Source organism: Theobroma cacao, chromosome 4 (assembly GCF_000208745.1).
Source record: "Theobroma cacao cultivar B97-61/B2 chromosome 4, Criollo_cocoa_genome_V2, whole genome shotgun sequence".
Classification (NCBI taxonomy): Eukaryota; Viridiplantae; Streptophyta; class Magnoliopsida; order Malvales; family Malvaceae; genus Theobroma; species Theobroma cacao.
This window is the reverse complement of record NC_030853.1, coordinates 470012-494182: the sequence shown is the minus strand read 5'-3', so window position 1 is coordinate 494182 and position 24171 is coordinate 470012. Positions and strand designations below refer to the sequence as shown.

Sequence of the window (24171 nt, the reverse complement as noted above, 5' to 3'; positions counted from 1 at the left end):
GGAATATCCCATTGCAACTTGAAAAGTAATTACCCAAGGAAGACTTAATTTGACCAAAGCAACTAGAAATGTCGACAAAGTGGTTTGCGCACTCTAATGATGGGTTTGATTATTAGATTCAAGTGTTAATAAGACAAAGACAAGATCTAGTAGACATTGCATCATACTCTATATCTTGTCAGAATATTAGATGATGAAAGGATAATAATTACACAATAAGATTATATATCGAAGGGTTGAGTCAAACTACTATAACCCTTCTTAATATTTGGATAGTCACGATGTTTTGCTAGATTTTAATCTTAACTTATAAATATAAACTAATCAATTAAGGAAATAATGATAAATACAAAAGAATTTGATTCATTGATCTAATCCTAGTTCACCTTTGATTATAATTTATATATAGTGCAAATATGTTAAAAACCAAATAAGTCACATGCATTAGAAAATAATAATTGAAAATAAAAAATAAAAAAAATTAGAGTTAATTGAAAAAAGTTAAGAACTTCCAAAACTTAATTGAATAATTCACTAAAAAGTGGACAGACAATTTACTATTAGTGTAAAAGTTATGCAAATTCTAGATATGAGAGGCCTGCAACACATCCAAAGCACTTCTTCCTCCCCTCTGCTGACCTTTTTTGATATCTGGAATTAGTATTTCTTTTATTACTCTTTGCTGAATCTTTTTTGATCACCACCTATCCCCAATCAACACACAAGTTTCAGAGGAATATAATTATTTTCCAAAAGAGTCACCAGCCAAGAAGACCAAGACCATGTATAAAAATTTATCTGATTTCATTTATTTTAAATTTCAACATCTATAATAATATTAAAATCTAACAATTTACACTGTACAAATACCTAATAAATAGTTTGTTTATCTTCTGAATAGGAACAAAGAAAAGAACATTATGTGAGCATGCCAGGTACAGCTAAACAGATCAAGTGATTAGAAACCAATCCAGCAATTGTCTCCTCCAACAACCCCCATTTTGATCAAAACATTTTGAAGAATATCAAAGATTTCCACCTTGCCAAGAAATCCATCATCCCTAATATGACCCTTTTTGAAGCTTTAAACAAGTCTGGGCTTACAAGGAGATAGTAATTGGTAAGCTAACTGAGCTCAAGCCAGCTCCAATATGTTATCTTTACTTTAAAGAGTTTAAGTCCAGAGCACCTACTAATCTCCACTAACTCACTTTAGCCCAACCCAGTTTACATTCCCTCGACAGGTTTTTTACCCTCAAAAGTACATGGCAGAGGACCAAAAGCCCATTAAATCAACAGTTGAAGACAGCATTCTATTTTTTATGATGCTTAATATTTAGTGTTGTTGTATTAGTGCAAAAATCAATATGAATGTTTTGATTTATTCAATGTAAAAACCAATCATTTGTATTGGTGAATGTAAGTGATTTATATTGAAAAATTGAATATATACGTCAAAACAAAATCATGTCATACGTTGTTGAATAAGACGTAATCAATTATTAAAAAATTTTAAAGATAATTGTGGTTCTGTGTATATTATTTTTCGCGCAATGTGCACGCATGCATAAGAATAATATGCCTATCATCTCTAAAGATTTAAAATTGAATAGTCAGTGACCAACATTATTCCTTTAAAGCTTCTTAAAAAGTTGATGGTTGATTATACCGTAGTGGACTGGATGTGAAGAGAAACAACAACAGAGAGAGAGAGGGAGAGACTAGTTATGCAGACAAAGACACAAGTATGGCTAAATTTCAAGTGACAGATAGTCACAGTATTCTTGGCATTTGTCAAAAAGAAAAGAAAAGAAAAGAAAGGAGGAAAGTAGCAGCACTACCTTATGCTCCCACTTTATCATCACTCTTTTATTAGCCAACATATTGAAACACACATTCTCTCAAAACATATCTCAAAAGCATTGTTCCTTCTCTCAGGTGCTGCCTTGCCTTTCTTCACATATTGCTTTTCAATCTTTCCCTTTCTACCCCATTTTGGTTTCCAAGTCTAAGCCTTCTCTTTCATCCTTACCCTTTTTTTTATAAAGCCAGATAATGGACAAAAATAAAAGTTAAGTAAAAAAGATACCATAATTTTTAACCCTTCTGCCTTAGTTGTGAAGGAATTAAATAACAAAAGCAACTCTTCTTTCTCTCCTATGTGACAGAGAATTTGGTATATGTTTACAATCAAGAAGATATTCTCTCAAAATGAACCTTGATCACAAATGTGCTTGATTCTTATACTTGAGAACTAGTTCAAGAAATTTCAAGATAGATAGTGTAAATGCTATTGATTCTTGTAGATGACGATTGATGTTAACTTTCTATAATGGAACCAAACAGCTTCAATGGGATTCAAAGGTGCTTGATTAACAATTAAGACAGAGTTAATTTTTATCTATTCTATTTAAGATTTTATTGCTTTTTAATAATTTGAAAGAAATTAAACTCAACTAGCACTCATCTCCCTACCTAAAGAGTAGGGTTCGAATTCTCTCTCCCCCAATTATAAAAAAAAAAACTCAACTAAAAAAAGAAGAAATATTCCAAGACAAGTGCATAGGGACTATTGGTTGGTGTTAAGTGCAATGTAAGAGAGTAAAGTAATGATATGTTTCCTTGATTCCATTAGTTGAGTGAGAAATTATGCTTAGTATAGTGGAAGAGAATAAAAAGCCTGATAAAGGGTTGGAGATGGCTACAAATCTTGCCTAAAAAAGATTCTTTTGGGCATTGTTATCTTTTGGGGAGAAGTGAAACCCATTCCTTCTTAAGATGGGAACTCCTTATTTTAGTCTTCTAATTAAATTTTGCTTCTTTATTTTTTTTTTTTNTGGTATGTTTATTCCTTTTAATGGGTGATGATAGACCTTCCCACATTACTAGCCATTGGGAGACAACTGGCCTACACATGGGAAAATGGCTATATATATTTATCTTGTTATTATATTCTTAATCCAAGTTTTAAAATATTTATAAATGTCACTTAGATCTTCAATTTCCTTGGATCATATGCAAGTACCATGTACCAAAAATGAAAAATAATTGCTCTTACTTATAAGCTAATGTTCCTTAATTTGATCTACACCTTGATGAAGTCAAAGTTTTTTTATTTACCCAAAAATTCACATGAAGGGAATCTTGGGTAATTAATCGATGGAAAATTTTTAATTCTTTTGTTGCCTAAAATATTTCCCTAAAATTCCTTTTGACATTCAAATATTTTAATTAAGCATAAGAGATGACTTCAATTCCAAAGTATATGTAGCATAAGAGAAGCAAATAAATTGAAATGTAAATCAATGACATCAATTGATAAGGAAATTTGAGGTATTCATATTAAATCACTCTTTTCTTTTATTCAGACCACAAAATAAGATGTAGTTGACCAAAATTTTAATAATAATAATAATAATATTCTTTAAATATAATTTCTTTCTTCAGTTTAAATATATGGTTATGTGCTTTCTTATTTCTTTTTTCATCCCACTACTTCCCAAAAGAAAGTTTTGATTCTCTGGGTCCCCTGGCCATGGTTCCCCCCTCTTAAGTTTAATTGCCTAGGTGAGGGAATAGGACACATGATAACTATCCAACAGCTTCATCTTCATGAATCTCTCTCTTCTCTTTTTCCCCCATGGATATATATGCAAGAACACCAATTATCCCCTACTTTTGCATTATTTTTCATCTTCTTTATCATTAACAAGTGCAACAAATAAATCGACATAAAGTTAAATAAAACTTACATATAATAGGACTCGATCTTAAAAATTAAATGATTATCAATAAAACGAAAGATGATATTCGGCAAATTGCACCAAAGTTAATTTCAAGTGTTATATATTTATGAATTTTTTTGAGTAAATATATATATTTATATTTATGAATTTTATTCATGTGGGTTTGTATAATATTGTCGGACTATAGTATGGTTGGAGCATTTAAATACAAAGTAAACTAAAGGTATAATACAGTTAATGGTATAGTTGGACTTTTTTTATATAATTTAAACTTTAATGCTGGCCATATATCTCTTTGATACAATGTATATTTTCTGCTGACTTATTGCTGAAGTATTTATGAAAGAAATTTAGGGGAAATAAAGTAATTTATACTATTCAAATCCAATTCCAAATTGAATATTGTAATTAAATAACTAAAAATTGGGAGAGTTTTTTTTTTTTTGTATATTAAATTGATCAAAGTGATAGTGGATGGATGCACTAGCTAGGCAACCTTTGGGAGCCAACCATCTAATCAGACTCAAGGAAAGTGAGAACACATGTTTGTGGCACTATCTCAAGGTTTTCATAGTGTTTGCATTTGCACATTCATAGGTCAACAAATGCTTATTTATTCTACTTTATAACAATATTCTTGTATTATATAATCCATTAGATATCATTATCATGATGGAAACCTTTGTAAGCCCAAAGATAATTTACCTCTCTAGTTTTCAGGACCCATCAAATTAGGAAGAACATGTCAAGGATAACCCTCTTTTTGTTTTTCCTTAGGGAAAAATTTAATATAGTTTCAACTCTCATCTCCTAGCCACACATATATAGTTTCCATTACATAAGCAAATATATTGTGCTTCTATGCATCAAGGGGTGACCTAATGTTTTCTTGAACATTCTTCTTATAAAAATATATATATGGTTGTACAAGGTTTCTTTTTCTTTTAATTAGTTGAAGAGAGAATGGAACTTTATGGAACTAGGGCTTTTTTAACTAGTATTGATTTGAATATGTATCGTGCATGCTTCTTTTGTTTTATAAAGTGCTTGGCACTATGGTACCCAAAATATGTGTATGGAAATGCATCACAATAAGAAGACAATAATGTACAACTCTTTGAACAGCAAAGCCATCATATGTTTAGTCATCCATTGTCACAAATTCCAAGCCCCACCATGTGATTATATGGGACATCTCATTGTTTCATCATATTAACCTAGCTAATACTCTTTTCACTCTATTACAAAATTATAGGGTGTTTTTATAATTACAAAGCATTATTATTAGTGATGATTTAAGATTATCGCATTTGATTTGATTTTATTTAATTTTTGTAAATCACTACGGATTAAATACCATCATATTTGGTGTTACCCAAAAATCAGATATTGTTTCATAACAAAAAAAATATCAAAATAACCATGTTTTAAAAGTTATAATAAAGTAACAACTTTAGTATTGTATTAATATAACAATTTGAGAAACATTTTATTTTATTTTTTAAATATATTATAATTAATGAAATAAAATACACAAATATAAAAAATACATTTATTTTTTATAAATTAACTTTTTACTTCTTAAATTAGATGGAAAAACTTTTGAATGAAAAAAGTATAGGTTTATCGAAATAATGATGAATTTGCTATCAAACAAATCTAAAATATAACTCATTATGTAAAATTTATTTTATTTTGGAAAATAGCAAGTTCTTTATGTATGTTTTAAAATGATAAAAATCGTCTCTTTTGAACGAGAATTAAATCATTTCTCCAAACAGTAAAAAATAGGGAGAATCACAGCCGTTAACATCAGCCCAACAAGATTGAGTCAACTAGGTCCGACAGTCTCCCCGACAGTAAAGCAAGGACACTATTAAACACTCTGGCACAAACTACTATACCCCAAAGATCGCATCACAGCCGTCAATACAAAAAATTCAGATCAGACGGTCAAGGTCTGTCCAGCAGCCGCTCCGCTAACGCCTAAGCCTACAAAATGATCACAGCAAATTACTGAAAAAGCCCCTGCTTTTGCATGGATAACATCGATTTGCAAGGGCATTCTCGTTAATCGACATGACAACGTCAGTATAAAAGATCGTCAGCCTCCTCCCTACTAGCCTTTAGCTGCAAAAAACACCTAGAAGCGACACGAAGAATTCTTCTTCTTCTACTTCTTCTTCTTCCTCTTTTCTCTTTCTCTTCCCTTCCGCCATAGCCAAAGCTTCGTCCCCCACCACCAAAACAGCATCGGAAACAAGTTTGAGAGTCGCAAAAGATTAGGTTGCGATAGTGGAAAACTAGGTTTCCCTTATTGCTCGAAAATTGCGCCTATAGGAATTTTCATTTCTGCAGGCTTCTTGTTCCACAGGGTGATCAGCGTAGGGGGAGCAATAACACCAGTGGTGTGATGGGATTTTGTATTTGTCCCTTGGAGACACCAGCGAGGTTGCTGTGGACTACTAGTTTCTTTCGCCATAAGCTTATGATCTTCTAATCCATACCAAAAAAATAAATAAAAACACAGGGATTTTCTGTGTAAAAGATCTTACTTGTTTCTTAAGTTATACAACGTAATTTTTGGTGTCTTTGGCCGACGAAAAAGTCTAGACACAAATTTTACACACTACGCATACATACGTAGGTACAAGTGCGAGAAAGAGAGGAAACAGAGAAGGTATAAAGATGGAGTCGGGCCGTCTTTTCTTCAATTCCTCCACATGCCACGGCAACATGTTGTTCCTGGGGAACTGTGACCCCGTCTTTCGAGGTGATTTTTCTGTTTTTTGTCTGTCTTATGTTTTAGTTTAGTTGAGTTGGGCTATAGACTTATGGATGATTTTGTGACATGTAAAGGGGCAAGAACGATGATTAGCATGGAGGAAACCTCAAAGAGACGACCCTTTTTCAGCTCGCCGGAGGACATGTATGATGAGGAGTACTACGACGAGCAGTTGCCGGAGAAAAAGCGCCGCCTTACTGCAGAGCAGGTGAGTTAATGATAGCTTGTGAAGACTCGAGTCATTTTACATTTGGCAACATGCATGCATGCTTAGTAGATATGATACGATTATGAACATCCATATTCCACCACCTTTTTAAGATTTGAAGAATCTAATACCATATCAGAATCAAGTTCTCTTTTATTTGGGTTCTACTTTGAGAGATTGTAGAGAATCATTTCGAAAGAGATTAGAAAACATGGGAATTTGATGAGAGTGATGATGTTGTATTATGAATTCAGGTGCATCTGCTCGAGAAGAGCTTTGAGACAGAGAACAAGCTGGAGCCCGAGCGAAAGACCCAGTTGGCTAAGAAGCTAGGGCTGCAGCCAAGGCAGGTGGCCGTGTGGTTCCAGAACCGCCGTGCTAGGTGGAAGACAAAGCAGCTTGAAAGGGACTATGATCTCCTCAAATCTTCTTATGATTCCCTTGTGTCAAATTATGACTGTATTGTCCAGGAGAACGAGAAGCTGAAATCTGAGGTACTTCCTCACCTTTTCATTCTCATGTTTTCATGTAGTAACATGTACCTATAAGTAATTAAATGCTGAAAGTCTTAATTAGAAGGAACTCCAATCTGGATCTCAAATTCCCAATACTTATATATTACCATTGGGATTATATAAGCAAGTTGAGAAGAAACAAGACAAGAGCTGATGCAATTTGAGCTATGGAGCATACCACTAAGTTGATCATATTCTTTGGGGACACGTGGCCCTGGAGGATTGGATATTTGCTTGTAGTGGGTCATGAGAAGATTCGACTTCATAAAACAAAGACATGTGCTTTGTTAATATAGCATCTGTTCCAAACGCCAGCTTGACAGTGGTAAATGGAAATTAAAAGAAGAATATACCTTTGGTAGCTTCCTCAAAAGAACTCCCTTGGCTACAAGATGAAAAAGCTTGCGTAGCACCAACCCATATTATATTATTATAACTTTGTCACACTTGGGAAAGCTTACTTAGCAAATAAGCATTATCTCAACTACCCCCACAAGTAATCTCCACTGTCCCCACCTTTGTATAAAATACCAAATTTATGATATCATATACTTGGTTTACAGAATCAATTAGGGCCAATTCAACAATGTGACCACGTTTACTTTTAACTTTTACTGTTTGCACTATGTAGGTGGCTTCCTTGACTGAAAAGTTACAAGCCAAAGATGCAACCACAGAACCGGTAATAGGTCAAAAGCCTGAACCCCTCCCAGCTGACATCGTTTCCTCCCTCCAATTCAGTGTGAAGGTCGAGGACCGCCAGAGTACTGGTAGCGCTGGGAGTGCAGTGGTCGATGAGGATGCCCCACAGCTCCTGGACAGCGGTGATTCATACTTTCCAAGTGATGAATACCCCGGAGGATGTGTTGGCCCTGTCAACCGGGTCCAATCGGAGGAGGACGACGGCAGTGATGATGGCCGGAGTTACTTCTCCAATGTGTTCACGGCCACGGAGGAGCAGCAGCAGCATGAAGAATCATTAGGATGGTGGGTCTGGTCCTAAAGGATCCCATTAATAATATCTGTACTATCTTAATAGTACATCATGCTTTAAGACTACATATGAAAGGGAAAAAGGAGGTAATGGCAGATGGCAGAAGCCCTATATATGGGGAAAAGTAAATGAATAAAATTTGTTCAAGTAAATGGCATGATGATAATAATTTGTTTAACTTCTTTTTGAGCTTGTAACATTCCCCCATTTAAAGCCATATAGGCACGAATAAACAAAAGGGAAAATTATTTGCAGTCTTGGCACAAATAACTCATCAAGAATCCAAGCTGATAATTAAACAATCTGGAATCTCAAGTAAACATAAAGCTTGGTCTCGCTCTAGTGTAAAGAAGAGAAATGATCACTTCATACCAAAAATGAAATCAATAATTGGGCATAGACTTTGCCCCTCAATACCTGACAAATTAGAACTCTATTGATCAAATATCTAATTGATTAAGAAGCCACTTAGATCAAGGCTAGAAACCAACACTACCGTACAAAAGCTGTGCCAGGACATGAAAGATGACGCTATTAAGCAAGAGCTACAAGTTTTGACAGTGAACTGACAGCAGCAGAAGAGGAGATATCAAGACGTAAAGATTGAAGACCATCCTACCAAAGTGACATTTGACTTGTTTAGAGTCAAATATCTTTTTCTAACATGGGCTCCCAACGTCCACTCAATGATGACAGTTCATGTGAAGCGGCACAATCCCACCTCACAAATCAACCACTTGCACACAAACTTTATAAGAATCTGTTCTTTCCCACTTCCAACTTTCTGTTCCATCTTACATTCTCACTCCATAGCATATATGCACTTTGACTATATTCCCAACGTTGTAGCTTTAGAGTTTTCAATTGATAAAACATTAACCACAATTACTCAATCCTATAGTGGGGTGTTTTTCTTCCTTCTTTACTATTTTCTTTTTTCTAGTGTTGCTTGGACTTTGCAGTGAGTATGCAATGCCCAATGTAGTCGCTGCTACATTCAGAAAAATCTGTACCAAATCTATACAGATATAATTAGGATCAGAAATCTTAGTGAAGTAGGCAACCCTGGCATCTTTATAAATCAAATACCAAAAAGTTAAAGGGGAAGGGGAGAAATCACATTCTATATTGCTTGTGCAATCAACAAATCGCAGACCTGGAATGAGTACATTACCACATTATCAATCTCATCAGACCCCAAAAAAGGGGAATTCTTATTCCCAGACACATTAGTAACCCATGAAACAGGGCTTGATGCCCACATGGCCACATCAAACCATACAAGAACCTGCAGTTCCACAGTTTACGTAATCTATAATAACTAAACACCCCACCCAACCCGTGCCTCTTTTTTTTCCAATAAAAAAAAAGGTAAAACCAGTAGCTAAGAGAAAAGCAAAAGAATGATAATTGCTAGGACAAAACAATGCGTGGTAGAAATTAAATGTCCATCAAAGTTGTGAAATTCTAAAATGCCAAATTATTTGTACAAAAAGAAACATTGTGGAACAGGAAATTACCTGTATCAACATGCCAATGCAGGCTATGGCATTTTCCTACAAGCACTGACCATCTGAACCCCATGATCCAGCAATATTCCTAGAAGGAAAAGGCAGTATGAAAGCAACTTTCTTTCCAAACAAAGCAACCTCCATTTTGGGCCAATTGGCAGTCAGACAAGGCATCAAGATTAACTTGAAATAATTAGCCAATAACAAATAGTATTTAGAAGGTAAGAGTTGAAGATTAGGCATTATTCGAATAGCACAGCAGCCAGCACCTAATGCCAGCTTCATGAAAGCTCATTCCACACAGAAAACAAAAAAAAAAAACAAAAAACTACAACATATAAGGACAGAATACACAAAAGGACATAAAGTACTCATTCTTTCAGAGTTACCCTCGGCACATCTGTGGAACACCAGATGAAAATACAAAAGGGTACGGAGAGAGAGAGACAGAGAGAGGGAGGAAGAGGGAAAGAAACAAAGAGAGATGTATAAAGAATGAAATATTGCCTACACCTGCTCAACTTCAACACTGATCAGTTTTCATTTTTTTTTTTTTCCTTTTTCCTTTTACATTAATTCATGTTGTATATGTATATAAATCTTGCTCTTTGTGGCAAAAACCCTTCTGCTTCCCAAGAAAGTAAATCCAAAAGATACAGCAGAAATCAGTCCAAAATTGGATGCATTCTTAGTTATCATCCTGGTGCTTCCAACACCATTGGCACTTCTATGAATTCTGAATCAAAGCATCCAAGTTAGCATGTTAGCCTTATCAATATATACACGAGGCAATGGCAGCAGAACTCTAGGTCCAAACAGTCAGGGCCAACCTGAACCAGCAAACCCAACATTTTAGTTCTGAGTCTAGGACCCTCTGATATTCCTGTGACACATTCCTGCCACCAGCTTCCCTTGCTACAGGGATCAATTTTCATTGAAATAAGATCCTCTCAGATTTGAAAATCCTAGTTGACAGAGATCAACCCTCTGGTTCCTTCCTTTTCTTGCTAGTCTTCCTGCTCACCTTGCACTTCTCTGCCAGGTCCAAGTTGGGGAGCAGCTTAGGGTCTGGTATGCTGCTGGGCTTCAAATTGTCAATTGAATGGAACTCAAATGATTTTTCATAAATAATAGCTGAATCAAGGGAGTATATACGTAGGGCAAGAGAAGACACAGTGGAAATTTTCACAGCAGCAGATAGCGATGACCAATACCACCATTCATTCCTCAAGTACTCAGTCTTAATCATGTCCTCCAATACAATTGTTGCTTGGACCATCTGAAAAGACAAGAGGATATTATCTCCAATCCCACCAAATCCATGAAGTTAAGAACTAAAACTGATTTCAAAGCATAAACTTTTAACTTCTCATCAGTTCTTACAGCAAAGATTAATCCAAAAGAAACTATTAATTCAGTTCATGCATCATAAAAGTAGTAGACCATAAATAAGTTTATCAGACACAGCAAAGTGGAAAGATCACCTGAAAGAAAACTAACATTACATCAGATAAAAGTTAGTGACACAACCTGCTATTACTTTTAAAGAATTAGGAAACTATCCAACCCACTACAAGATGCTACATAAAGAACGTGAAAGAATTAGTTTACTACCAGTTTAGGAGATGTAAAATGTGGTCAATGATGAATGGTGGTTACAATTTACAAGTGTACTAACTACAAAAAGACAGCACAAGGGATCAAGACCAACCTCGTATATTGTTTCTGCAGATTTAACAAATGAACGCCAGGCCCATCTCCTTTCCATACATGCCTTTGATGGTCTCAAAGCTTCTTCAGAGAGTGCAGCATCCATATCAAGTAAATTAATCTTCAGTTGCCTTGAAATCTGTGAAACTTTACCGACTAAGGGCCTTAATGAAGATTGAGGGACTACACAGCAGCGACCAATACCCAGTTCAGGAGAATACTTATCTGCAGAGGATATTCTATCCCTTTGCTCCAAACATCTCAAAGCTGGTCTTATGGTCCTTTGCACTTCAATCTCACTTGCCACAGATCTTCTGAAAGAATTGTCTGATAAGCGTTCATTGATTCCATTAGCCACACTCCTGTTTCCTTGTGAAAAACCAGGCATCTCAGTAGCCTTCAACTTATCCCCTAAATCTCCTCTTTCTTGGTGAGGACGAACGGTCATTAGTGTAGAGTCACTAACAAAATGACTAACAGATGAGACAAACGATGGTACCCCATTTGAACCAATAAGACCTATTTCCCGCACTAATTCTTCATTAGAATCTCTTGTCACAAATTTGGTACTGATCTCTTCAAAGTTATATGGACAAACTACCCCTTCATTTTGAAACTTAATCAACCTTGAGCTCAACTCGGAATGCCCACTTTTAGAAGTTTCAACAATTTCCATGTCAACAGTGCAATCTACCCGATTAATATCAATATTCATATTCCCCTTTCCTTTTAAAGAATCACCAACTGACGTGCTCTTCTCATTTAATGGTGAACCCAGATTGCACTTACCATCATTATGATCCTCAAATTCGACATCACTAAAAAATGTCTTGTGGCAAGAGATGCAATGATTTCTGGAGGGCCAAATGGGCTCTAAGCATTTACACCTACACATTTTATCTCCATTAATCACCCTCGCCTTTTTTCCTCTCTTCTTCAAAGAATCAGTTATTTCTGACTTGAAGCAGGGACCATATTTCTTCTCCAGTAACATTGCTGCCTTAGTACCAAGAAAACTCGAAAATGAACCTTTATCAGAACCACTGGACATTGAAAAAGCAGTTTGGCACTCATCCTGATCTTGGTTTTTCATTTTTTGGTAATCCTGGAACTTTAGCTTCTGCAAAATAGCCTCTTTCAGCTCTTTTTCTTTTGGTTCATTATCATTCAACCAATCAATGAGTCCCTCAATTTCTGCCTCTGTTTGATATGTAACCCATGGTGAACCAACTGAAATAGCATCTTTGGAATTGTACAGAAACGGACAGGAAGCCTTGGACCCCTCTGCCTTCATACCATTATCTGTGCCAGCAGAAGCAGAATTCCAGATAAAAGTGTTCTGCACTCGCTCCTCATAGCCCAAAAATTTTCTTTTCTTCTGCAACACCAAACTTCCATCAACGATAACCTGAGGATATCCACCTGGCATGGCTGAAATCCAGTACAGCCGGCCAGCAGAATCACTTCCCAAAAACTCCTTCCGTACAGATAGCTTCAAAAGCTGTGATTCTAAGCTGGTAATTAAGTCCTGCAGACGTTGGATGTCATTCTTGATGGTGTTCAACTCAAGGTGATGAGATTGTGACTCGTTCTCAGTAACAGAAGGCACTTGCTTAGCTGCATCAGATGGCGGAAACTGTCCATTACAATCTGAAGGAGAAGGTGGAGAAGCCACATCCATTCCCTTAGACTCTTCCAATTTACCCTGGAAACTGGTTTCTTTGCTTGAGTTCTCAATTTCTTGGGACAAATGATTTGGTACGAGCAACTCACTTGGCCTAAAGGATTTATCACTTTTTTGAGAAGATACTTTGCTGGCATCCACAATGGCCTGATCACCCTTTAACTGAGCCTCAGTATCCATGGGATTCAAAGTTTGGCCATTAGCGGTAAAATTTTTCTCTGTATAAGTAGCAGATGCATATTTATTTGAACCATTAAGGTCAGCACCCTCTTTCCCACCATCTGATGGAAGCCAATCATCACCATCCTTTACGCCAACATCTCCAACAGCGTTACTCATACTTGTGTCAATCTTTGCAGCTTTTGCAGCCACAAAGTCTTCCCTAGATTTTAGGTTTTTCCATTCTACATAGGCAGAACGTAATTTCTGATGTAACTCAGATGTTTCAGCACACTGTTCAAGATGTTGACGGATGAGAGCTGAGTTAAGCAATTCATCACATAAAAACTTGAGCAAGAAGATTCTCTGCAACAGAATATAAGTAAGTTTTTTAATTGATGAAACAAACAGAGAGCTCAAGAGCCCTATACATTATATAAAATAACCCAAAAGTTCACGCTAGCCAATGAAATTCTACATTCACACATCATTGAAGCCATTTGTTATTGAAAATGATCGAATGACCTTCTATAGCTATAAAGATTACAAAATCTATTTATCTCACAACACAGCAATTTCTCCCTGTTATTATAAGAAGCAAAGACCATTTTGTTTAGAACTAATCCTCAAGGAAAACAGTTTTCCTGTATATCTTCTAAGCAGCCAAGATAATATCATAATTACCATTATTTTCATTTTCCTACGCATCTCCCCAAATTTCACATAATACACATATTTTGATCTTACTTTTCTTTTTCCTATTCTATTTTACCTCGCGAAAGCCATGGCTAACATTCCCATGCTAAAGGATGGAGATACAAGAATTTGCTCTCATCTTTACATAAATGTAAGAGATTAACTACTTCCACCAAAAACAGAACCACAAGATGCACACATAGAAAAATGCAGCATATGATGCAAGTTTAAAGTCAATTCTCAGCCTAAACAAAAGTAGGGGCTGAATTCCAGGTCACCAAAAACAGACCCAACAAAAGCAGAGAAAAAAGTTTGCATCAAAAGTGCTCACAAACAAAAAAAGGGATAGCAATGTCATTGACAAGTTAAATCATAAATGATTCAAGTAGATGAAAGGAAGGCGATATATCACCATTACAACAATTGTGATCTAATATAGCCACCATAAATGCACTTCAATTCAAGGGCACATGCAACTAGCAAGCACTTCATAAGTGGTAATTTATCATGAATCATTGCAAACAAAAATAATAAGCAAAATTCAGCCAGTCTGCAGTCAACATGCAATCAAACAAATGAAAGTTTCAAGCAAAATATTAATAGAAAAGGGTTAACTAAAGAATATGAGACTAAAAAAACACACACCAAGCAGAGCCCATAGACAGACCTCATCTATGCTAAATTGCCAATACTCTTTTTCTTCCAATACAGCTCCTAAATGTGCAAGTGCTTCCAAGTAACCACGGGTAACCTCTCCCTGATACTTTTTATCTCTCCGTCGGATGATGACTTGTGAATGTTCTGATGCATCTTGAACCATACGTTTGCTGAGAACACAAGAAGGGCAATACCAGTTCCCCTCAGGGATCCTTGCCAATGGAGGGTTCAAGCAATAAGTATGATACTCAGCATCACAAGTATCACACAAAAGAACACTATCATCATCTTTATCAATACCACATACTTTGCAGACTCCCTCATCCCAAGGCGCTTTGGGGATCTCACTTGTCGAAGCAAGTAAATCATTTATTTCCTTTTTTGTCTCTGCATTCAAGCATTCCAATTTAGCATATTCCGCCAATTTCTGAACTAGGGTAAGTACCTGCAACAAAATAAATAAATGAAAAATTAGTATGCCTCTAATCTAAGTGTAAATGGAAACAAGCAAAACTAACCGGTGAATAACCAAAGAGAACAAGAATACATGGCACGTACAGTCCAGTTAATAATAAAAATAAAAAACACCTTTAGGAAAAGGATAGGAGACAGAAAGAAACCTACGAACCTCCTGTTCATACAAGGACTCAAAGTTTTGGGATAATGACTCCGCCAATTCAACCAAATCAGGCTGATCAGTATAGGCAGTACGAACATTACTCCATAACTGCCAGCAAAAGTAACAATTATTAGACAGGCTAACACACCTGCATAGTTCCAAACAGAGAAAGACCATAGCAATCCCTAGAAATCTACATAAAACTAGGATCAGAACAAATATGCCCAAACAAGAGGTGTACATGGATAAACTTAATAAATTGAAACCCCAAAATCAAGATATGAAAGAGATAATTGCTGCATCAGTGGAATGCATCAAAGCATTGGATGACTCATGCAAAGCTCAAGGATGACAATCAAAAGAAGACAATTCAGGCATACGAGCAAGCAACCATAGCATCTTGAAAACAATCCTTGAGGGTCCTAAACTCCTAAGTTATACATCTTACAATAAAAGGCCATGCAGAAAAGTCAGAAAATAAAACTCAAATAGCCATATTTAAGAGAATTTCACTCATGCAAAGACATGTTAACTTATATTTATTGATGAACAAAAACAAATTATGCACAAAAAGTTTAAAACTGTCTCGATCTTCGATTGATCACAACATCATCAAATGCTGCTGAACAAACAAGTAGCAGGAAAAGAAAAAAAGAAAGCAGTGTGCATCAAAAACCATGCACAGGTCGAGTGGGAAGAAAAAAAAGTTTTAAAAAGTTCAACCACAAAATGCATTTGACAGGGAACAAATGGAAAAGACAGACCTCACGAACATCCTTGAGAAAAGCTTCGTGTGATCCACCATAGGCCCCAACTGCCAATCTCAAATCAATAGTCCTAAAATCCAGAGGACGAGATACCATGGCAGGAGATCCAAGCAGTCCCTCGTCATCATTATCACTAGAATTCATTAGCTTTCTCCCCAGCAAGTTGCAGAAAATCTTCGAATCATCAGCAGCAGCAGCACGACGTAATATGATCCGACATTCTTTCATGATAATATCAGATACAGATAAGACAGTCTTCCTTTTACTTCTTCCCTTCTCAGATTTTTGTGCCAAACATTCATTGCGAACATCTGCTAGCACTGAAAGAACAGCTTTCTGTGCTCAATCAACAATAGAGAGTAATTCATTTAGAATCATGTTTGCTACTACATATCACAAACTCTGAAAGAAAGATTAGATAAGAGAAACATGACTATATAGAAGAATAAAAAGGACAACAATCAATTGAAAGAGAGTGAAATTTCAAGCTCAAACATTTAGTCCTTGTCTTTTTTAAAGCATTTATGATATTCAACATCAGCAATGGTTCATGCTTAGATTTCATATACATTAATAAAAAAATGTAATATACAATAAATTATAAATACAAATGGAGAGATAAAAATTTATGGTTAAAACAATCGAAACATTCTCTTATTCTTAAATAAGATTCATCTGCTTTAACTTTACTAGATTTAAAAAGTGCCAGGCCAAAGGGCAGGTTAATGGAGTCAAATTATAACTTTTATAACGGCCGTGAAGGAAAAAAATATTCCAGTAGTAGAAAATCCATCAATAGGGTATAGACTCCCGCATCAGAAAAACTTATATATTTAAATCACACAAATACATAATCTGATCTGTTCTGTCTCCAGCAGCATTCCAGCCTATACCACCAACCCACCCCACCAAAAAAAAATAAAAGGCATAAAAGATACTAAAGAGAAATCATGCCCAGAAGACAACATACAAAACCAATCAGTCACCATTAGTTCAAAATAAAAAATAATCTACATGCCCCTTTGAATTCTTAAATTAATGAAACTTCATTACCAAATAAATACATAGAGTACATGGATGCTACCTTTGTTGGTCCCGATGCATTGCCCTTATAAACTTCCTTACTGATTGAATGTTCCAATATTTTCTTCGCCCACTCTGGAGGATCTTTTGCCAAAGCATCATAAACACACCTTCTGATTCTGGTTCCAACATTTGTTGGCAGCTTTCTAACAGGTTCCAGCAACTTTGCCCACTCTGGAATATCACCATCATTCACAACATTCTTTTCACAAGCAACATTGTCATCAGGCCCTTCATCTTCTACAGTCAGAACATCACTTTTTATGTTCAAAGAACCAAATATACGCTTTGTAGCCTCTGCAAGCAACTGAAGTTCAAAAGAGTTAATGGCTAATTAAAAAAATTCTCTTCTGAACTAGAGGCTGTGAATGTAATAAATTCAGCACAAAACACAGAATTTGCAAGTATAAAAAATAAACTCTGACTCAACTAACTAAGATCCCAACTCAACTTGGAACAGTATGTGAATTCATTTCCTCCATGCCCTACAGTCTAGGAATACAGCAACACATCAATAATTGTGCCCGAGGGGGAAAAACAGTTGAACATTAAATAAAAGCTACACCTAGCAGCAAAACATCCAGGCTGAATGTGTCCTAAAACAATTGGCATTATTCTGCACAAACTGAAAAGTAGTAGTGCTGTCAAGCATCCTACAAAGGATGAAATCCGAAACAGAGGTCAATTCCGTACATATTAGCATGCCTGTCAACAGCTCATCTTGATATATTATATATCATAAGAAGACTGCCAATCAAGAAGGAAAGACAAGAACTACATACACAAACAACTATTCCTGAAGAAAGCTTTTCTAAAATTTTGAAACATTTCACCATATTGAGTCAATATCTCTTAGAGAAAAGAGGTTATCAAAAGAAAATAAAAATATCAATAGCCAAACTTACAAGGGCATCTGCTTCCATCCCAGCCACCCCAGTAAGTGAACCACAAAGCACCCCACCATCACCTTGTAAGCAACGGAAGACTTTACCACTTTCACGAGCAGTGATCTCTGCTGAGTCAAGATTACCATCCATGGATAAGACAGCCAACACATATCTTCTAGCTAATTCAGGCCAGGTCAACTCATTAACTGGGAGCACACTGAGCTTAACTCTTTTACCAGGAGCTGTACCATCTACATCTTTCTTCCTTCCCCTTTTAGATCTTGACTCGCCAGAATCAAAATTTGGATCAACAAGTGCAGCAACCTTTGATTGCAGCTCACTTATTAGCACCCCTAGAAGTGAGCTGTGAGTTTTGGTCAAAGTCACACCAAAGCATCTTCTGTAACTAAGAGATGCAAGCCTAGCCTGGTCAGCTTCCATCATTTCTCCTGTTTCCATCTGTAGAAATGAATGTGGATTTTTGGTCGAAGTTGCCATACAAGATTCATCACTTGGGGACACATTTTGTTCACCCATACCATCAATTCTAGATAAACTCAGGACATCAGATCCCTGGCTTTCACCATCAAATTTACGAAACAAATTTGAGTGATTAGACCAGGGATTGTTAAGCTCCTCTTCAAGTTCATTTGCTAAAAGAGGTTCTTTCAACCCCATGACTTCGTGGAAGCGCCACAACAACTCCCATACCTAAGTACATAAACATAGAAAGTATAAATAAGATCCTCATTATACACAAAATTCTATACTCGAAAGGTATAATATATTCCTTTTCTCAAAAAACATAACATGCATACCTGATAAAAGTCACCAACAAGTTCAACAGGAAGTCTCGAGCACAATGGCTTCCCTGCAGGAGGACCACGGTCATCGACCAACCTGAGCATTTTGGACTTTCCAAATAAACCATATAATCCTTTTTCTCCCTTGCATTCAAGACCACCTTGTGTCTTAATCTTCAGGAGACCGTTTCTGATAGTTAAGGATCCTAAATAGGAACTTCTGTTCTTCAGAGATTCATATCGTGAACAGGCCTCAATACCAGGAAGCTCTTCAATGATTTCTTGTACAAATTCAGCATCCAGCCCAAATCTATCCTGTCCCAGCCATTTTGTCAGTTCATCAGCCAAAGTCTCCAGCTCATCAGCCTGGTGCTCAAAAGGGATGGAGAAAGAGATGGGGAAGCCGCAAAATTTAACTAATGGAGCATAGGTCTCTTTGGTCTTTTCATCCATCATATCCCAGCTTGATAACTCCATTTCCTTTCCCACATGCTTGCAGGAAAACTTCAAAGAACCTTTTCTTCTACATATCTCAGAGCAGGCATCAATAAATTTCTGAGACATTGTTTTCCATGCTGCAGATGACGATCGCTCTTCCACTGAAATTTCACCAATTTCTTCCATCAATAGATCTCCAGATTTGTCACAAACGGAACCTGCTTCAAGTTGTGATCTGTCAAAGTTCTGAACACCGCAAGTTTCCTTCAAACTACTACCTAGACAAGTCAAGATATCACTTTCCATAGGTGTGCAAGGGTCTGAAAGGATCATCTGAATACAGCCATCATCATCAAACTCCTTGTTATCATAACACATAGCATCACCTTCTTCCTTATTATGACAAAAAGTTTGGTCAATATGAGGCCAAAAGAGGACAGTTGACCCAATCGGAAGGGGCAACGCAGAGCAAGAACACCTTCTGACCTTGAAAATAGGTCCAGAATCACCACCATCACACACTTCACATACAAAAAAGGACCCAGTGATCTTATCATGCCAGCAAGACCTATAACCTATAGGGAAGATCAAACTAGCATCATGATACGAAGGTCTCGTGTCAACTAGCCCCAAAGAAAGAACAAAAAAATCTTCAAACTGCACAGGAAGCCCATCCTGGAGGAGTAAAATGAAGAAGCAAAAGATACAGAAACAGAAAGAACATCAGGACACTCAATGAAAGTAAAGCAGTTAGATATCATCAAGACAACATAAAAAAACAGCTGAAAGAAAAGACATGAGCCACATACGAATAAGACAAGATAAAACTAACCAGTCTACTTACATTAATTTGCTCAGATTCAGAGCTAACCTTCCCATATTGCAAGGCTTCAGTGACTTTCATAATACCAGATTTATTGGCACACTTTTCCACACTTTGACCATCACATGAAAATTCCTTGCAATAGCTACTTATCAAACCTTCCTTATTTTCAGGAAAACCATTGGCTATTGAAAATCTTGTTGACTTTCTTTTTCTTGGCAGAAGCAATCTTTCCTGAAGAGAAGCCCCCTCACGTTTTATTTCAGCATCCATCAAGTTATAGTTCGACATCAATCCAAGATAACAAGCAACATCGAACATTGAATCAAATGTCTTCCCATCAGGGGCGCAATAAACTGCATATAGTTCACAGCTGCTCATTGAATGTTTTAGTTCCACACGCCAGCCTTCCTCCAGGACACCATGTCTTTCTGAAACAAATTCTCTAAGATCCTGCAAAAATATATCACTCGTATTCCGAGATGGAAATCTAATGGTTGTATTATTACTACTCCTCAGCCTTCCTAATGGAAAACCCAAATCTACCTCATCAAAACTTCTATCTCTTGTTCGCGTATGACACAATATATCTTCAAAACCCACTTTGACAGCATGTGTCATAATCCCAGAAGCTTTTTGAAAGCCAAATCCATTACCCGCATACAAGAAATTCGAATATTTCAATGGGGCACCAAACCCATTGCCAACAAAAGAATTGTCACCCGGTATGTGCTTTCTGGAACCAAAACATATGTTAACCAGTGATGATACATAACAACTTAGATTTCAATAGAACTAGTATAGTTATTCAAACAAGATGCATGAATATAAAGATTCACAAAGGAAGCACAAATGAAACCATGAGATTAGCACCCTCTCGGTCTTACTAGCAAATAAATGAGCTAAAGAAGCTCATACTAATACTTTGAATACACCAACTTTCATAGCACATGGAAGCATATGTAAGCAAGAAAATTACAAAGCTGATTTCCCACAGTTCCAAGTTAAAATAGGTGATGTTGGAAACAATTCATCATGGTTCAGAATAAGTAGTCTTCAACATAACAGGACAAGATAAACAGCTTTTAATTACAGTGGAAACTTCCTCAATTTTTTCCTCTTTTTTTTTTTGCCCAATGAGTTTCCCCCGTTTATTTTATGAGAACTAGTACATGTGACTTCCTAAAGGGCAAAGTAGCATAACACCACTTTCTTAGCACATCAAAGAATAATCTATAAATCAAGCAACTTCAAATAGAAATGAAGAAGCAAGTTAAGGAAGTTAGCAGCACTACAGCACTTCATGAATAAACAGGTTAAAGATTATCAGGCCACAATTTCACAAAGAGAGATAATATGTTACAGTGCTCTGAAGATGGCAGCAATATAGCACTTCATGAATAAACAGGTCAAAGACTATTGGGCCATGATTTCAAAGAAAAAGGAGATAACTGCAGTACAGTGCTACGACAAGCTTTGGTTAATTTGGATGTAGTGTAGCCTCCTTGATACCAATTGATATATACATGAAAAAGGCTTTTAATGAAACTGCAGATAAAAATGCTATGTTTTGGTAGCTCTTCCAAGTTCCAACCATACTAACACAAACTGCATGAGAAAGACATGGCATTGGCTAACAATATGACACCAACACAATCAATACCCTAAAGACTCAGCAATATGGCAGAAATGACACACCTCCGAATAATCAAAATCAACTAACTAAAACCCTGACAACACAACTTGTGGGTGGAAGTAACATAGATCTTGGCACGCCAAAGGTAGTGGCATTTGCATGGAAAACAATACTCAAACAAGGAACACAAAAAGATAGGATGCCAGCAGAACCATGGTAATTCACTCAATTTCAACCACTAGAAATTTCAATTCCTAGAAGACATTAATCATCTTATATCCTAACTTAAGATACCATATAGCTGAATTTTCTATCCACCACCTGACTCCCACACTGTCAGGCACCAGCTAAAAATGGTTGCAAATTTTTTAGGACAAATTTACAACAAGAAATAGGTATATTCTTTCATACACATTGAACATCAAGTAAATGTTAAAAAGCAACCAAAAGCTTCAGAATAAATCTCACACCTAATACGACTAATACAATCTATAACACCCAAATGACCACTTCAATTATATTGACTTGATCAGCTTGAAAAGACAGTTAGTTTTCCCTTTTAAAAATGCCAATATGCCAAGAGTACAACTAAAGTCCCTATGAGGAGTCATAAGTTAGACCCTACTTGAACATCCTGACAATATCTAACAGCTTCCATACACATTACACCCCAACACTAATAAGCACCTCGCAACATACAATACACTTTGACTAACCCCCATTCCATATCACACGATATTGCACTGCTAGGACCAATAAACACACATATATTCCATCAGTTAGCTGTTATTTGCTTAAACACAGTCCTTGCAAACTTACCCCAGCTTCAAATTAAACAAATTTTTATCGTTTTAAGCTATCAAAAAAAAAAACACTAGAAAGGAATCAAAGAATATAGTTTTTGACAACCCAAATAACCACATTTCAAATTTATTAACTCATAACTAAGCGGTTCGCATTAATGCAAGCTTACAATTTACTAAGCTTCAAACTAATAACTTAAACCTAAATCAAAAAATAAATAAGCTAAATTCACAAATACTGATACTAAGCTTTAATTTTTACCTCAATAACTCCTGCACCTCCTCACCGTCACCGTCACCATCACTCGGCGGCGAAGCATTGATATCAAGAATCCGCTTCTTCGCCTTCAACCCAAGCGGCCACCGCTTACTCCTTACGCCGCGGCTGACGCACTCTGCACACACCCACTCCTCCGCCGCAGACAACCTTCCGGAAATCCCAGCGCATGCGAGATGAAACCCTCGCTCACAGCCGTCACAAACCACCACTAGTCCTCCTCCCGCCGCCGCTGCCGTCCCACATGCGCCACACGGCTCCTCTTCTTTCCCTACCGGAACCCCCGCGGGTTCACCTAGGGCCGGGTCGGGATTCTCGTGGATAGCCCGAACGATGGAAAACGAATCGGGTTCGGCTGAGTCAGAGTCAGGTAGGGTTTCGTTAAAAGAAGAAGAAGGGATCTCGTTTAGATCGATGCCGAGAGGTGAACGAGTCTCGGGCTTTGAATCGTTCGAATCGGTGAGTTCCATTTTGTTTGTTTTTATCCGAGTCGTGGTTTTTGAAAGAACAAATACATTTCCTTCCTTTTTTTTTCTCTGGGAGTTAATTTTTTTTTTCTCTTTTCTGGAATCGAAAGTTAAAAAGATTTGACAGAGAAAAATATGGAGCTTTTTATTTATTTTTAATTTATTTTATTTTTTGGATAGGAGGGAAATGATATACTCGCTTTGAGAGGATGACACGTGGGAGTGGGTCAACAAAGTTTGGGGTTCTGTTTGGGAAGAAGGAGAAGTGCAGTTTGTTGGGAAACCTCGTCTTCAAGTACTGTACAGTTAGGTTCGCTGGAAGCTACCAAAGTCAAATAGTTTGAGTTTTCAGTTTTTCTCCTTTTTTTTCTATTTGTCTTGATTTATTGATCATTATATTTAAATTTCATATTTTTCATATATTTTTGTGATTGAAATTTTGTATTTTGTTTGATATTATTCTTATAATGAACTTTGAAGATCTTCAATGAACAATCCAATCATAATATCTAATGAGTTTTAAACATCAAAAATCGCAATGGTACAATTTAAAATTTAAAATTATATTTTTTTTATATATAAATATAAAACAATTTGATAAATTAAAATTTATATAATATTTTCAAGATTTGTTAAACTATTTAAAAAAAATTTATTTTTTTAATAGTTGAATCTAGTCTTTTTTTTTTTACTTTTGATTAAATAAATTTTTATGATAAAAATGGCAAGTGACCTTAACTAACAACAATTACTTAACCGACTTAAAATAAAAAATTGATTAAATGTAATAAAAAATAAAAATTTATTTAAATTTTTCTAAACAGACTAAGGACTTTTTTAAATATGATACTATTAAATTTTGTAATTCAATTTTTAAATAAAAAAATGTACATGTCCTACAAA

The 24171-nt window shown here is 36.1% G+C and overlaps 2 protein-coding genes across 2 annotated transcripts; one reads left to right on the top strand and one right to left on the bottom strand.

Annotated features, from left to right (window-relative positions):
• LOC18600741 (homeobox-leucine zipper protein HAT5) lies at positions 5860 to 8502 on the top strand. Its single transcript, XM_007031371.2, has 4 exons — positions 5860 to 6519; positions 6606 to 6739; positions 6994 to 7233; positions 7886 to 8502. Exons 1-4 carry the CDS (start codon positions 6435 to 6437, stop codon positions 8255 to 8257), a joined length of 831 nt encoding a protein of 276 aa, XP_007031433.2. The 5' UTR covers positions 5860 to 6434; the 3' UTR covers positions 8258 to 8502.
• On the bottom strand, positions 10227 to 23349 carry LOC18600740 (methyl-CpG-binding domain-containing protein 9). Its single transcript, XM_018119490.1, has 10 exons — positions 22787 to 23349; positions 20107 to 20821; positions 18840 to 19937; positions 18040 to 18732; positions 17136 to 17441; positions 16049 to 16387; positions 15294 to 15392; positions 14676 to 15110; positions 11471 to 13678; positions 10227 to 11038 (listed from the first exon to the last, which is right to left on the bottom strand). Exons 1-10 carry the CDS (start codon positions 23269 to 23271, stop codon positions 10739 to 10741), a joined length of 6678 nt encoding a protein of 2225 aa, XP_017974979.1. The 5' UTR covers positions 23272 to 23349; the 3' UTR covers positions 10227 to 10738.

Bases quoted from the DNA above. Each gene is read 5' to 3' on its own strand.
- LOC18600741 (XM_007031371.2), top strand. From the start codon at position 6,435: ATGGAGTCGGGCCGTCTTTTCTTCAATTCCTCCACATGCCACGGCAAC. The intron at 6,520-6,605 runs GTGATTTTTCTG...TGACATGTAAAG, and splicing joins CTGTGACCCCGTCTTTCGAG to GGGCAAGAACGATGATTAGC. The intron at 6,740-6,993 runs GTGAGTTAATGA...TTATGAATTCAG, and splicing joins GCCGCCTTACTGCAGAGCAG to GTGCATCTGCTCGAGAAGAG.
- LOC18600740 (XM_018119490.1), bottom strand. From the start codon at position 23,271: ATGGAACTCACCGATTCGAACGATTCAAAGCCCGAGACTCGTTCACCT. The intron at 15,111-15,293 runs GTTCGTAGGTTT...ATTTTGTTGCAG, and splicing joins AGTCCTTGTATGAACAGGAG to GTACTTACCCTAGTTCAGAA. The intron at 11,039-11,470 runs GTTGGTCTTGAT...TTGTCTTTTCAG, and splicing joins CTGCAGAAACAATATACGAG to ATGGTCCAAGCAACAATTGT.